The sequence below is a fragment of the Gobio gobio genome, assembly GCF_949357685.1.
Source record: "Gobio gobio genome assembly, chromosome: 10".
NCBI lineage: Eukaryota > Metazoa > Chordata > Actinopteri > Cypriniformes > Gobionidae > Gobio > Gobio gobio.
Genome location: NC_137116.1, coordinates 57378490 through 57395963, shown reverse-complemented (window position 1 = coordinate 57395963; position 17474 = coordinate 57378490). Strand labels below are relative to the sequence as shown.

The window sequence follows — 17474 nt, the reverse complement described above, 5'->3', positions numbered from 1 at the left end:
CGTCCTGTCAGAATAAGCAGTGCTGAGAGCTGGAGCGGCCCTCATTTATGGCCCCGGCCTGAGTCCACGGGCCCTTCGGGAACAGCACCAGAACAAGCAAAGAGCCCCGTCAGCTCCAGCCTGAGCTCTGGACCAATCACAGCTGTGGACCGCTAATCCTGCATATTCTGCTGAACACACACACTTTCCTCAACACCGACACAACTCCTGACTCTCACATGTTCAGATTTCAGATTGAACTTTAGTGTGAAACTGCAGGTCTACTAGTTAGATAATGTTCTGCAGTTTTACAAGGTAATGTTGTATCTTCATTATTTAGATTTAATGAAGCAGGGACTCAGCTTTTTACTTGCACACACAAAGCCAAATGTTCTGATGTATTGTAACCCTAAAATAACGGAATTGGTTCATTATGTTAATTATAATTATAATATTCATTTTTATTGACGCCTTATACACAAAGCCAAATGTTCAGACATATTCTAATAAAATAAAATACATTTAATACAACTATAAAAATTATATGTGATTTTATAGGATTTTATGTGGTTAATAATACCCTGCTCTAAATTATTAGTCACAAATATAGATTTTTTAAAGTTATTTGGATAAATATTTAGATAATTGTTTATATATTAATATGGATATTTGGAAAGTCAAATGTTCACAAAAAAAAATTTGAATAAAAAAATTAAATAAATAAAAATATTGTCTTCTGATTCAGAAAATAATGGAATTTATGTGGTTAATAATATTAATTATAATTATAATATTTATTTTTATTGACGCCTTATACACAAAGCCAAATGTTCAGACATATTCTAATAAAATAAAATATATTTATAATAATACAAATATAAAAAGTAATTCTTATCTTCTGATTAAAAAAATAATTTGTATGTGATTTTATAGGATTTTATGTGGTTAATAATACCCTGCTCTAAATTATTAGTCACGAATATAGATTTTATAAAGATAAATATTTGGATAATTGTTTATATATTAATATTGATATTTGGAAAGTCAAATGTTCACAAAAAATAATTAAATAAATAAAATTAAATAAATGAAATATTGTCTTCTGATTCAGAAAATAATGGAATTTATGTGCTTAATAATATTAATTATAATTATAATATTTATTTTTATTGACGCCTTATACACAAAGCCAAATGTTCAGATATATTCTAATAAAATAATAAAATAAAATACATTTATAATAATACAAATATAAAAAATTATTATTATCTTCTGATTAAAAAAATCATGAATTTTATGTGCCTGCTCTAAATTATAAGACACAAATATAGATTTTTTTAAGTTATTTGGATAAATATTTAGATAATTGTTTATATATTAATATGGATATTTGGAAAGTCAAATGTTCACAAAAAATAATAAGAAATAAAATAAATAAATAAAAATCCAGTATCTTCTGATTCAGAAAATAATGGAATGTGTTGTTAATAATATTAATTTTCATTTTCATTTTCATTATTTAGATATAAAAAAATAATAATGCAATAAAATAAAACTATTTATATGAATCACAAATATAAAATAAATATATTATCTTCTGATTCAGAAAATAATGGAATTTATGTGGTTAATAATATTAATTATAATATTCATTATTTATATATAATGAAGTGGGAGTCGGGACTAAGAATTTTATTGACACGTATACACAAATGTTCATACATATCCTAATAAAATTAAATAAAATATTGATATTTTAAAGTTATTTGGATAAATATTTAGATAACTATTTATATATTAATATGGATATTTGGAAAAGCCAAATGTTCTGACCAGGCGCAAAAAATATATAAATAAAATAAAATAAAAAAGTTAATAATATTTATAATAATACAAATATAAAAATGTATTATTATCTTCTGATTCAGGAAAGAATGGAATTTCTGTGGTTAATAATACCCTGCTCTAAATTATTAGTCACAAATAAAATATTGATTTTTAAAAAGTTATTTGGATAAATATTTAGATAATTATTTATATATTAATATTAGATATTTGAAAAAGCCAAATGTTCTGATATGTTCTAACCGGGCAAATAAAATAAAGTAAAATAAAATAAAAAGAAATATATTATCTTCTGATTCAGAAAATAATGGAATTTATGTGGTTATTAATTATAATTATAATATTCAAATATTAACACAATAAAATAAAACTATTTAAATAATTTAAATTTTTTTTAATAAATAAATAAATAAATAAATAAATAAATAAATAAATAAATAAATAAATAAATAAATAAATAAATAAATAAACAAATAAATAAATAAATAAATAAATAAATAAATAAATAAATAAATAAATAAATAAATAAAATGTATAATAATAAAAATATAAAAATAAATTATTCTCTTCTGAATCAGAAAATAATGGATTTTTTTTTTGTGTGGTTAATAATACCCTGCTCTAAATTATTAGTCACAAATAAAATATTAATTTTATTAACAAAAAGGTATTTGGATACATATTTAGATAATTTTTATATATTAATATGGATATTTGGAAAGCCAAATGTTCTGATATGTCCTAACCGGGCACAACATTTTTAAAAAATAAAATAATACAATAAAAATAATAAAAATCTGTTATCTTGTGTATCAGAAAATAATGGATTTTTGTGTGTGTGTGGTTAATAATACCCTGCTCTAAATTATTAGTCACAAATAAAATATTGATTTAACAAAAGTTATTTGGATAAATATGTAGATAATTGTTTATATATTAATATGGATATTTGCCTCACACAGTTGAACTTGAACACTACAGAGGGCTTTTCTGATGGTCCACACTTACTAGCAAATGATTCTATATGCCCTAAAAATAAACCTAAAGAAAACACTTGTTTTTCCTCCATGTAAACGTCACCCGGCCTTGCCTGTCCATCATTGGCCAGTCCTGCAGTGACGTCACTGATATGCAGATCAGCTGCTGTCAGTCAGGGCGGGTCGGTCACGTGATCACGCCAGAGTCCCTTCAGACAGAATGAACCGGTGAGAATCTCGCGCGGTAGGTGTCCTTTAAGTATAAAATTATACATTAACATTATATTTCAATGAGATAAAGGCATTCAGAAATGGTTATTAGCGAGATATTGTCGCTCTGGTGGGATTGACATGATTTTGTTTTATTATTACTCGGCGTGTAACGGCTGTTGTTGTTAGCATCCCTGCTAACTGGGGCTAATGCGTCAAAACATTGATTTTAAAATAAACTATTTGTTTAGGTTGTGCATATATATGAATACTGTTGAGTACATATTTATTATAAATGTTGTGTTTACGTTAGTCATGTTTTGATTTATTAGTGAGTGGGAGAAACAAGAATAGAATATACTAAATGTATATTTAGTGCTGTCAAAGTTAACTTAACATATTAATGAAATACATTACACATAATTATACAATTATAATTATACAATTATTCATAATCGCATTCAATAAATTTCATTCTGCTTCTTTTAAATACTGGTCAGAAATTGCTATTATTTTGTATATTTTTTAAGTTTTCCTTTTTTAGAATTAAAAGTAATTTTGGAAAAATCTCATGTGAGTTGTCAACTAAACGTAAATATCTTCCAGATAATATTTTAACCCTTTGTTATAGTAATATGACAAACAATATTAAAGCCATATTTGTATTTTGGAAACAATTATTTTAGTTGTCTTAATAATACAGGTTTTTTTATTCGCTTTGGTACTATTTTCTCAAGCAAGGTGTGCATTTGCAGAACTCTTAGTGCTAATATCACAACAGATCATCAAAAGTGCACTTTTTCAAACATTTCAGCATATTTTCAATTGTGTTAGTACAAAACCACAAAGTATTTCACTACACAAAGGCCTGGTAAACTCTACAAAATGACAAAATGTCCCTATAAAGATGGTATTATCCTAAATCCTTGTCCTTGCGGGGACATTTTTTGGTCCTCATGAGGAAAAACACTTAAATCATACCGAATGTATTTTTGATAATGTAAAAATGCAGAAAGCTTTGATGGGTAGGTTTAGTGTAAGTGGAGAGAATATACAGTTTGTACAGTATAGAAGCCATTACGCCTGTGTGTGTGTGTGTGTGTGTGTGTGTGTGTGTGTGTGTGTGTGTGTGTGTGTGTGTGTGTGTGTGTGTGTGTGTGTACAGCATTGTACATTACAGTATGCCATGTGATACTGTAAACAGATGACCATGACCGAGACTGCCATATACACTGTAACAAAATATTGTTGGTTTAACTTAAAAAAGTAAGTAACCTGGTTGCCTTAATTTTGAGTTCATTGAAATTAAAAAAATTAGTTAATACAATGAAGGAAATTGGTTTAATAAATAGAAACTCAAAATATTATTGTATCTGTATGGAAACCCTGAACCGCAAAGTTTAATAAAAAAAAAAATCTGTACAAAAAAAAGTGAGATTTAAAGTCAAAATGAGAAACGCAGCCTCATTGACGGAACACACACACACACACACACACACACACACACACACACACACACACACACACACACACACACACACACACACACACACTCTACAGCGCTGCAGCCGCTGGTGTATTTGAACAGGGGCTGATACAGTAAATATCACTAAACAAGAGATAACATTTAAATATAAAACGTAGTGTTCAGGTTATTTTGAATATTTTGACTTTAATCTCGAAATATTTCGACTTTAATCTCGAAATATTTGGATTTTAATCTAAAAATATTTCGACTTTAATCTAAAAATATTTCGACTTTAATCTAAAAATATTTCGACTTTATTCTCAAAATATTTTGACTTTAATCTAAAAATATTTCGACTTTAATCTCGAAATATTTGGACTTTAATCTAAAAATATTTCGACTTTAATCTAAAAATATTTCGACTTTATTCTCAAAATATTTTGACTTTAATCTCAAAATATTTCGACTTTATTCTCAAAATAATCTCAAAATATTTCGACATTATTCTCAAAATAATTTGACTTTAATCTCAAAAATATTTCGACTTTATTCTCAAAATAATTTGACTTTAATCTCAAAATATTTTGACTTTAATCTCAAAATATTTTGACTTTAATCTCTAAATATTTTGCCTTTAATCTCAAAATATTTTGACTTTAATCTCAAAATATTTCGACTTTAATCTCAAAATATTTCGACTTTAATCTAAAAATATTTCGACTTTAATCTCAAAATATTTCGACTTTATTCTCAAAATATTTCGACTTTAATCTCAAAATATTTCGACTTTATTCTCAAAATAATCTCAAAATATTTCGACATTATTCTCAAAATGTTTTGACTTTAATCTCGAAATATTTCGACTTTATTCTCAAAATATTTTGACTTTATTCTCAAAATAATCTCAAAATATTTCGACATTATTCTAAAAATAATTTGACTTTAATCTCGAAATATTTCGATTTTAATCTCGAAATATTTCAACTTTAATCTCAAAATATTTCGACTTTAATCTCAAAATATTTCGACTTTAATCTCTAAATATTTCGACTTTAATCTCTAAATATTTCAACTTTAATCTCAAAATATTTCGACTTTAATCTCAAAATATTTCGACTTTATTCTCAAAATAATCTCAAAATATTTCGACATTATTCTCAAAATGTTTTGACTTTAATCTCAAAATATTTCGACTTTATTCTCAAAATATTTTGACTTTATTCTCAAAATATTTCGACTTTAATCTCAAAATATTTTGACTTTATTCTCAAAATAATCTCAAAATATTTCGACATTATTCTCAAAATGTTTTGACTTTAATCTCAAAATATTTCGACTTTATTCTCAAAATATTTTGACTTTATTCTCAAAATAATTTCAAAATATTTCGACATTATTCTAAAAATAATTTGACTTTAATCTCGAAATATTTCGACTTTAATCTTGAAATATTTCAACTTTAATCTCAAAATATTTCGACTTTAATCTCGAAATATTTCAACTTTAATCTCAAAATATTTCGACTTTAATCTCAAAATATTTCGACTTTATTCTCAAAATAATCTCAAAATATTTCGACATTATTCTCAAAATGTTTTGACTTTAATCTCAAAATATTTCGACTTTAATCTCGAAATATTTCAACTTTAATATCAAAATATTTCGACTTTAATCTCTAAATATTTCAACTTTAATCTCAAAATATTTCGACTTTAATCTCAAAATATTTCGACTTTAATCTCAAAATATTTCAACTTTAATCTCAAAATATTTCTTTATTCTCTGACAATAATCTTGTGTTGTAATATGTAATGAAAGCGTGAGATCAGGTTTTGAGAGAATGAAGAGCTGTTAAAAGTGTGATCAGTTTGCATTTTTGTACTGAGAGTTTTGAAAATGTACGCCTTACTTGTGAAAAAGTACCAAAGCGAATAAAACAAACACAATTTTCCTCACACAATATAAATAGATTTTGACAATCAAGCTGCATTTACATTTATAAACAGGGTCTCTCACAATGGGATCATCACATTTGGGGGTTTTAGCCAGTTTGTAAATCTTTCTGTTAGATGATTATTAGGTTGTGATTTGCATTTATTGGATTTATTTGTGTTTGTTTGTGTCTCATGCATTATTTTTTTAACAACAATTGCATCTAGAAAGCTTGAATCATATCTCAGCTGAGCTGAGCGATACTAATAATGCTGATAATGGATATGTGTGTGTGTTTTCTTCAGCCCGTGTGTTTCCTGCATCTGTGTGTTTGAGGATCTGATGGCTGCTGTTTGGCAGCAGGTGCTGGCAGTGGATGCAAGGTGTGTGTGTGTGTGTGTGTGTGTGTAAGATCACCACAGGACTGAGACTACATTCATCAGGGGTGGAACGGGACACAAAACTCACGGTTCGGTTTTTAAGTCACGGTTCGGTACAGCAGTTTTACAAAATTGCTTTTTATTTATTTTTATTAAACAGTGGTTTACTGAAAAAAAAGTATCTGTCCTTAAATGAATTAAATTATAACTAAAAGTTAATTGAAGATTGCACATTAATATTAAAGGTTAACAACAGAGCCCAAACTACGGTTCGGTACAGCAGTTTTACAAAATTACTTTTTATTTATTTTTATTAAACTGCAGGGTACCCGCGGGATCTTAAAAAGTCTTAAATGTCTTTAAATTCAAAATCAACATTTTAAGGCCTTAAAAAGTCTTAAAGGGTTAGTTTATCGCCCCAAACCACTGAAGTTGAGTGACGTTTCTTGTCAATTATATCTGTGTCCTCCTTTATCGAACTGTTGTTATTGTTTTACCGAGGAAAATGATTTTGCGATAATTATCGTTTTATCGCCCCAAACCACTGAAGTTGAGTGACGTTTCTTGTCAATTATATCTGTGTCCTCCTTTATCGAACTGTTGTTATTGTTTTATCGAGGAAAATGATTTTGCGATAATTATCGTTTTATCGCCCCAAACCACTGAAGTTGAGTGACCTTTCTTGTCAATTATATCTGTGTCCTCCTTTATCGAACTGTTGTTATTGTTTTATCGAGGAAAATGATTTTGCGATAATTATCGTTATCGTTTTATCGCCCCAAACCACTGAAGTTGAGTGACCTTTCTTGTCAATTATATCTGTGTCCTCCTTTATCGAACTGTTGTTATTGTTTTATCGAGGAAAATTATTTCGCGATAATTATCGTTTTATCGCCCCAAACCACTGAAGTTGAGAGACCTTTCTTGTCAATTATATCTGTGTCCTCCTTTATCGAACTGTTGTTATTGTTTTATCGAGGAAAATTATTTCGCGATATTTACCGTTATCGTTTTATCGCCCCAAACCACTGAAGTTGAGTGACCTTTCTTGTCAATTATATCTGTGTCCTCCTTTATCGAACTGTTGTTATTGTTTTATCGAGGAAAATTATTTCGCGATAATTATCGTTATCGTTTTATCGCCCCAAACCACTGAAGTTGAGTGACGTTTCTTGTCAATTATATCTGTGTCCTCCTTTATCGAACTGTTGTTATTGTTTTATCGAGGAAAATTATTTCGCGATAATTATCGTTATCGTTTTATCGCCCCAAACCACTGAAGTTGAGAGACCTTTCTTGTCAATTATATCTGTGTCCTCCTTTATCGAACTGTTGTTATTGTTTTATCGAGGAAAATTATTTCGCGATAATTATCGTTATCGTTTTATCGCCCCAAACCACTGAAGTTGAGTGACGTTTCTTGTCAATTATATCTGTGTCCTCTTTTATCGAACTGTTGTTATTGTTTTATCGAGGAAAATTATTTCGCGATAATTATCGTTATCGTTTTATCGCCCCAAACCACTGAAGTTGAGTGACCTTTCTTGTCAATTATATCTGTGTCCTCCTTTATCGAACTGTTGTTATTGTTTTATCGAGGAAAATTATTTCGCGATAATTATCTTTATCGTTTTATCGCCCCAAACCACTGAAGTTGAGAGACCTTTCTTGTCAATTATATCTGTGTCCTCCTTTATCGAACTGTTGTTATTGTTTTATCGAGGAAAATGATTTTGCGATAATTATCGTTTTATCGCCCCAAACCACTGAAGTTGAGTGACGTTTCTTGTCAATTATATCTGTGTCCTCCTTTATCGAACTGTTGTTATTGTTTTATCGAGGAAAATTATTTCGCGATAATTATCGTTATCGTTTTATCGCCCCAAACCACTGAAGTTGAGAGACCTTTCTTGTCAATTATATCTGTGTCCTCCTTTATCGAACTGTTGTTATTGTTTTACCGAGGAAAATGATTTTGCGATAATTATCGTTTTATCGCCCCAAACCACTGAAGTTGAGTGACGTTTCTTGTCAATTATATCTGTGTCCTCTTTTATCGAACTGTTGTTATTGTTTTATCGAGGAAAATGATTTTGCGATAATTATCGTTTTATCGCCCCAAACCACTGAAGTTGAGTGACGTTTCTTGTCAATTATATCTGTGTCCTCCTTTATCGAACTGTTGTTATTGTTTTACCGAGGAAAATGATTTTGCGATAATTATCGTTTTATCGCCCCAAACCACTGAAGTTGAGTGACCTTTCTTGTCAATTATATCTGTGTCCTCCTTTATCGAACTGTTGTTATTGTTTTATCGAGGAAAAGGATTTTGCGATAATTATCGTTTTATCGCCCCAAACCACTGAAGTTGAGTGACGTTTCTTGTCAATTATATCTGTGTCCTCCTTTATCGAACTGTTGTTATTGTTTTACCGAGGAAAATGATTTTGCGATAATTATCGTTATCGTTTTATCGCCCCAAACCACTGAAGTTGAGTGACCTTTCTTGTCAATTATATCTGTGTCCTCCTTTATCGAACTGTTGTTATTGTTTTACCGAGGAAAATGATTTTGCGATAATTATCGTTTTATCGCCCCAAACCACTGAAGTTGAGAGACCTTTCTTGTCAATTATATCTGTGTCCTCCTTTATCGAACTGTTGTTATTGTTTTACCGAGGAAAATGATTTTGCGATAATTATCGTTTTATCGCCCCAAACCACTGAAGTTGAGTGACGTTTCTTGTCAATTATATCTGTGTCCTCCTTTATCGAACTGTTGTTATTGTTTTATCGAGGAAAATTATTTCGCGATAATTATCGTTATCGTTTTATCGCCCCAAACCACTGAAGTTGAGAGACCTTTCTTGTCAATTATATCTGTGTCCTCCTTTATCGAACTGTTGTTATTGTTTTACCGAGGAAAATGATTTTGCGATAATTATCGTTTTATCGCCCCAAACCACTGAAGTTGAGTGACGTTTCTTGTCAATTATATCTGTGTCCTCCTTTATCGAACTGTTGTTATTGTTTTACCGAGGAAAATGATTTTGCGATAATTATCGTTTTATCGCCCCAAACCACTGAAGTTGAGTGACCTTTCTTGTCAATTATATCTGTGTCCTCCTTTATCGAACTGTTGTTATTGTTTTATCGAGGAAAAGGATTTTGCGATAATTATCGTTTTATCGCCCCAAACCACTGAAGTTGAGTGACGTTTCTTGTCAATTATATCTGTGTCCTCCTTTATCGAACTGTTGTTATTGTTTTACCGAGGAAAATGATTTTGCGATAATTATCGTTTTATCGCCCCAAACCACTGAAGTTGAGTGACCTTTCTTGTCAATTATATCTGTGTCCTCCTTTATCGAACTGTTGTTATTGTTTTACCGAGGAAAATGATTTTGCGATAATTATCGTTTTATCGCCCCAAACCACTGAAGTTGAGTGACCTTTCTTGTCAATTATATCTGTGTCCTCCTTTATCGAACTGTTGTTATTGTTTTACCGAGGAAAATGATTTTGCGATAATTATCGTTATCGTTTTATCGCCCCAAACCACTGAAGTTGAGTGACCTTTCTTGTCAATTATATCTGTGTCCTCCTTTATCGAACTGTTGTTATTGTTTTATCGAGGAAAATTATTTTGCGATAATTATCGTTATCGTTTTATCGCCCCAAACCACTGAAGTTGAGAGACCTTTCTTGTCAATTATATCTGTGTCCTCCTTTATCGAACTGTTGTTATTGTTTTATCGAGGAAAATGATTTTGCGATAATTATCGTTTTATCGCCCCAAACCACTGAAGTTGAGTGACGTTCCTTGTCAATTATATCTGTGTCCTCCTTTATCGAACTGTTGTTATTGTTTTATCGAGGAAAATGATTTTGCGATAATTATCGTTATCGTTTTATCGCCCCAAACCACTGAAGTTGAGTGACGTTCCTTGTCAATTATATCTGTGTCCTCCTTTATCGAACTGTTGTTATTGTTTTATCGAGGAAAATGATTTCGCGATAATTATCGTTATCGTTTTATCGCCCCAAACCACTGAAGTTGAGAGACGTTTCTTGTCAATTATATCTGTGTCCTCCTTTATCGAACTGTTGTTATTGTTTTATAGAGGAAAATGATTTTGCGATAATTATCGTTTTATCGCCCCAAACCACTGAAGTTGAGTGACGTTCCTTGTCAATTATATCTGTGTCCTCCTTTATCGAACTGTTGTTATTGTTTTATCGAGGAAAATTATTTCGCGATAATTACCGTTATCGTTTTATCGCCCCAAACCACTGAAGTTGAGAGACCTTTCTTGTCAATTATATCTGTGTCCTCCTTTATCGAACTGTTGTTATTGTTTTATCGAGGAAAATGATTTTGCGATAATTATCGTTTTATCGCCCCAAACCACTGAAGTTGAGTGACGTTTCTTGTCAATTATATCTGTGTCCTCCTTTATCGAACTGTTGTTATTGTTTTATCGAGGAAAATTATTTCGCGATAATTACCGTTATCGTTTTATCGCCCCAAACCACTGAAGTTGAGAGACCTTTCTTGTCAATTATATCTGTGTCCTCCTTTATCGAACTGTTGTTATTGTTTTATCGAGGAAAATTATTTCGCGATAATTATCGTTATCGTTTTATCGCCCCAAACCACTGAAGTTGAGAGACCTTTCTTGTCAATTATATCTGTGTCCTCCTTTATCGAACTGTTGTTATTGTTTTATCGAGGAAAATGATTTTGCGATAATTATCGTTTTATCGCCCCAAACCACTGAAGTTGAGTGACGTTTCTTGTCAATTATATCTGTGTCCTCCTTTATCGAACTGTTGTTATTGTTTTATCGAGGAAAATTATTTCGCGATAATTACCGTTATCGTTTTATCGCCCCAAACCACTGAAGTTGAGAGACCTTTCTTGTCAATTATATCTGTGTCCTCCTTTATCGAACTGTTGTTATTGTTTTATCGAGGAAAATGATTTTGCGATAATTATCGTTTTATCGCCCCAAACCACTGAAGTTGAGTGACGTTTCTTGTCAATTATATCTGTGTCCTCCTTTATCGAACTGTTGTTATTGTTTTATCGAGGAAAATTATATAAGATATAATTGACAGACCCCAGAATGTTCGTTCAGGATCCACCTGCTCCACATCCATCACACTCAACACTGGTGTACCACAGGGCTGTGTGCTAAGCCCGTTTCTCTACTCCCTCTTCACCTCCGACTGCAAGCCTGTGTATGGATCTAATTCTATCGTCAAGTTTGCGGACGACACAACGGTGATTGGGCTCATCAGCAACAACGATGAGACTGCCTACAGGGAGGAGATCCAGCACCTGGCCACATGGTGCGCTGATAATAACCTGCTCCTCAACACCACCAAAACGAAGGAGCTCATCGTGGACTTCAGGAAGGAGTCAAGAGGCACACACAACACCATCCACATCAATGGAATGGCTGTTGAACGTGTCTCCAGTTTCAAGTTCCTGGGGATCCACATCTCGGCGGACATGTCGTGGACGACCAACACCTCCAGCCTGGTCAAGAAGACTCACCAGCGCCTCTTCTTCCTGAGGACACTGAGGAAGAATCAGCTCTCCTCTGCTATCCTGGTGAACTTCTATCGCTGCGCAATAGAAAGCATCCTGACCAACTGTGTGGCAGTGTGGTATGGGAGCTGCTCTGTTGCGGAGCGCAAGGCACTGCAGCGGGTGGTGAAAACTGCCCAGCGCATCACAGGGACTCCACTGCCTGCCATCGAGCACATCCAGAGGAAACGCTGCCTGCATCGAGCTCGCAGCATCCTCAAGGACTCCTCTCACCCAGCCCACAGACTGTTTTCTCTCCTGCCCTCCGGCAGGCGTTTCAGGATCCACCGGACCAGGACCAGCAGACTAAAGAACAGTTTTTTCCCCAGAGCTGTCTCTTTATTGAACTCAAACCCCCGTTGATCCACTCCCCTCATATACTGATAACTCTCCTACCTCACATCCACCTTCACTTTGTTATTTGCACTACCGACTCTTTATCACAGTAACAACTGTTTACTTATTCATTTTGCACTACCACACCGTAACTGTATTATGCTCATTTGCACTGCCGACTGTTATTTACAGTACCTACTGTTTACATTTGTATTTTGCACCGTACTTCTAACTGTAATATGCAATCACTTCCACTGCACTTTTACACTTTTTTTTCGGATAGCTTCTGTCCATAATTTATTGCACTACCTTAATCCACTGCCATATTCCTAATTTTAGCCTAACATATCATTGTATACCTCTATCTGTAAAATTCTGTTTATAGTAATAGCCATCTGTATATTATATTATATTCATAGTACATATCCACCTGTAAATTCTGTTTATAGTATTAACCATCTGTATATTATTCACTGTACATATTCACCTGTAAATTCTGTTTATAGTAATAACCATCTCTCTATTTATAGACATATTTATATATACTCAGTACATATCCATGTCCTGCACTTATGCAAACGTTGTATATCCTGCACTTGCTGCTATTGCACTTCTGGTTAGACCTAAACTGCATTTCGTTGCCTTGTACTTGTACTTGTGTAATGACAATAAAGTTGAATCTAATCTAATCTAATTATTTCGCGATAATTACCGTTATCGTTTTATCGCCCCAAACCACTGAAGTTGAGTGACCTTTCTTGTCAATTATATCTGTTTCCTCCTTTATCGAACTGTTGTTATTGTTTTATCGAGGAAAATGATTTTGCGATAATTATCGTTTTATCGCCCCAAACCACTGAAGTTGAGTGACGTTTCTTGTCAATTATATCTGTGTCCTCCTTTATCGAACTGTTGTTATTGTTTTATCGAGGAAAATTATTTCGCGATAATTATCGTTATCGTTTTATCGCCCCAAACCACTGAAGTTGAGTGACCTTTCTTGTCAATTATATCTGTGTCCTCCTTTATCGAACTGTTGTTATTGTTTTATCGAGGAAAAGGATTTTGCGATAATTATCGTTTTATCGCCCCAAACCACTGAAGTTGAGTGACCTTTCTTGTCAATTATATCTGTGTCCTCCTTTATCGAACTGTTGTTATTGTTTTACCGAGGAAAATGATTTCGCGATAATTACCGTTATCGTTTTATCGCCCCAAACCACTGAAGTTGAGTGACCTTTCTTGTCAATTATATCTGTGTCCTCCTTTATCGAACTGTTGTTATTGTTTTACCGAGGAAAATTATTTCGCTGTAATTATCGTTATCGTTTTATCGCCCCAAACCACTGAAGTTGAGTGACGTTTCTTGTCAATTATATCTGTGTCCTCCTTTATCGAACTGTTGTTATTGTTTTATCGAGGAAAATGATTTTGCGATAATTATCGTTATCGTTTTATCGCCCAGCCCTACGAATACGTGTACCGTTACACCCCTACCATGCATACATTTGTCACATGTGCAGGGACTAATCATGTGTTCTATTATTCTCTCTGTGTTATTCCTCAGGTACAATGCTTACCGCACCCCGACGTTCCCCCAGTTCCGCACGCAGTACATCCGCCGCCGCAGCCAGCTGCTCCGCGAGAACGCCAAGTGTGGCTTTGAGCCGGGTCTGCGCAGGCAATATCTGCGTGTGCGCAGTCAGCTGCTGGGCCTGCGTTACGGCCCTCTCTCAGAGCAGAGCAGCTTCAGAGCCAGCAGCGTGCGCAGCTCCCGCACTACACTGGACCGCATGGAGGTCAGCAGCTCGCAGACACTGGGAAATGTGGAGGAGGATAAGCCCCACCAGGGTTAAAGCGATAGTTCACACAACAAAGAACATTTTATGTTTTTCTGCTTACCCCTCAGGCATCCAAGATGTAGGTGTCTTCGTTTCTTCAGTAGAACATGAAGATTTTTAACTCTAACTGTTGCTGTCTGTCAGTCGTATAATGCTTGTCAATGGGGTCTAATTCTATTAGAGTAAAAAAAACATGCACAGACAACTTCAAATTAAACTCGTGACAACACATTGATGTCTTAAAGGGTTAGTTCACCCAAAACTGTAAATTGTGTCATTAATTCCTCACCCTCATGTGGTTGGACACCCGTCAGACCTCCGTTCATCTTCAGACACAAATGAAGATATTTTAGTGTAAATCTGATGCTCTGAAAGGCCTCCATTGGCTCAACTTTACACTCTCAAGACCCTTAAAAGACACTAAAGACTAAAGTTACAAAGTCCATCTCACTACAGCGGCTCTACAATAACTTTATGAAGACGAGAATAGTTTCTGTGCGCAAAAAAACCCTAAATAACGACTTACATAGTGATGACGATTTCAAAACACGGCCTCATGAAGCTTTGAAGCGTTATGAATCAGTGAGTCGATTCATGATTCGGATCGTGTGTCAAACTGCTGAAATTTGGCGATTCAAACTGCTGAATCGACTCACTGATTCATAACGTTCCAAACCGCTGAATCAACTCACTGATTCATAACGCTCTGAACTGCTGAATCGACTCACTGATTCATAACGCTCCAAACCGCTGAATCGACTCACTGATTCATAACACTTCGAAGCTTCATGATTCCGTGTTTTGAAATCGTCATCACTATATAAGTCGTTATTTAGGGTTTTTTTGCGCACAGAAATTATTCTCGTCTTCATAAAGTTATTGTAGAACCGCTGTAGTGAGATGGACTTTGTGACTTTAGTCTTTAGTGTCTTTTAAGGGTCTTGAGAGTGTAAAGTTGAGCCAATGGAGGCCTTTCAGAGCATCAGATTTACACTAAAATATCTTCATTTGTGTCTGAAGATGAACGGAGGTCTTACGGGTCTCGAGGGTAAGTAATTAATGACAGAATTTTCATTTTTGGGTGAACTAACCCTTTAAGACACGAAACGATCTGAGAGAAACCCAACGGTATTTATGCAAATATATCACCTCATATCAGACGAACGCTTCAGCTCTGCAGACCGCCATCACTTCCTGTGTGTGAGGTCAAAATAGCGGCCGGGTCATAGATATGTATACGTAGATTCCTCATTCGAGCGATCCACGCAGGCACTAATGAGGAATCTATGTATATATCTATTAGGGCTGAACGATATATTGTTATCGTATCTATATCTAGATATGATCTTTCAAGATATTACAATCGAAAGAAGCAACGATATAGACGATATAGATTTCCCCTGCACACAACTCTGGCAGTCACAACACACATCAGTTTTTCGAGTGCCCTTGAATGCTCCGCTAAAGCCAGCGCACACACACTAGCAGGGGCGCGGGAACTATATTGTGAGAGGGGGGGCGGCGTTTCCATGGTGACGCGTCATTGCTTGTCACGTGACACACCGCAGCAGCAACAGCGCTGAATGAACGATGATCTGCTTTTATGTCATTTTTTCCTTTTTTATTCAGAATATTCACAAATGTGTTCGCTATGGCATGAAATATCTGATATTCCGATTGTCAAATACATGCAAGTGGAAGTATATTGTTGTTTAAACACCTTTATAGCGATGGCGTTAGTTGAGCTGTGTGCGCGATGGCCGCCGCAAACGCAGTTCAGAGAATCGGATTTGTTGGATTTACAACCTCTATGTTTACAACACGTGAATTCATCCACTTCTCCCGAAATACTTAAAAGTAAGTGGCTGGTGAACTGGGAATAGAATAGAGTAAACATTGAAGTTACTTACACAATGTGTATCTGATATGAATAAAACGTGTCGAATTATAATGCAAAGGATTATTATTACCTCTTCCATAGACATCAGTGTGTATTTTACTAACTGTAAATGTATTGTTTTTTTTAGTACTTCTGTGAATTTATGTGTTTGAAACCTAAAACAAACAGTATGTGGTTGAAAACACTGAAAAGTAGTGCTATATGACAGCTCTGAGCGCGCCTGTCTCTGGCTAAATTCAACATTTGATCATGTGATGCTCTTGATCATCCGCTCCAGCTCCAGCCTAGACTGATCACACCTGTGTGATCGTACGTGCAATAAAAACAATACATTTTCTGACACACATTTTTGAAATGTAGGCTTAAATCAAACACATTTTAATTCAGATTCTGGTTTTCACCGAACACGTAGTCATATCGTATTGTATCAATATCGAGATATTTTGCATGAAAATCAAGATGTAATTTTGTCCATATCGTTCAGCCCTAATATCTGTAACCCGGCCGGAATTTTGACCTCACACACAGGAAGTGATGTCAGTCTGGAGAGCTGAAGCATTCGTCTGATATGAGGTGATATATTTGCATAAATACCGTTCGTTTCTCTCAGAAACCGATGGTTTTGTGTCTTAAGACATCAATGTGTCGTCACGAGTTTAATTTGAAGTTGTCTGTGCATGTTTTTTTACTCTAATAGAATTAGACCCCATTGACAAGCATTATATGAGTGACACAGCAACGGTTGAGTTAAAAATCTTCATTTGTGTTCTACTGAAGAAACAAACACACCTACATCTTGGATGCCTTGGGGTTGAGCAGATCAACATCAAATTTTCGTTTTTGGGTGAACTATCCCTTCAATTTCGTTGACAAATAATTTTTTTCGTCATAATTTTCGTCAACGACCTTTTTTCACTGACGAAAACGAGACGATAACTAAATAAAAACTAGAGTTGGATCACAAAAACTATGACGAAAATCAACTGTCATTTTCGTCAACAAATAAAAACG

The 17474-nt window shown here is 33.8% G+C and overlaps 1 protein-coding gene across 1 annotated transcript in view; it reads left to right on the top strand.

Annotated features, from left to right (window-relative positions):
- Positions 1-2947: 2947 nt before the first annotated feature.
- Positions 2948-17474, top strand: part of wdr13 (WD repeat domain 13) — a 34502-nt gene continuing 19975 nt past the window's right edge. The window contains exons 1-3 of the mRNA XM_079826916.1: positions 2948-3045; positions 6717-6794; positions 14290-14521. Coding sequence (XP_079683042.1) covers positions 6754-6794; positions 14290-14521 — 273 coding nt within the window. The 5' untranslated portion in view covers positions 2948-3045; positions 6717-6753. The remainder of the gene's footprint in view (positions 3046-6716; positions 6795-14289; positions 14522-17474) is intronic.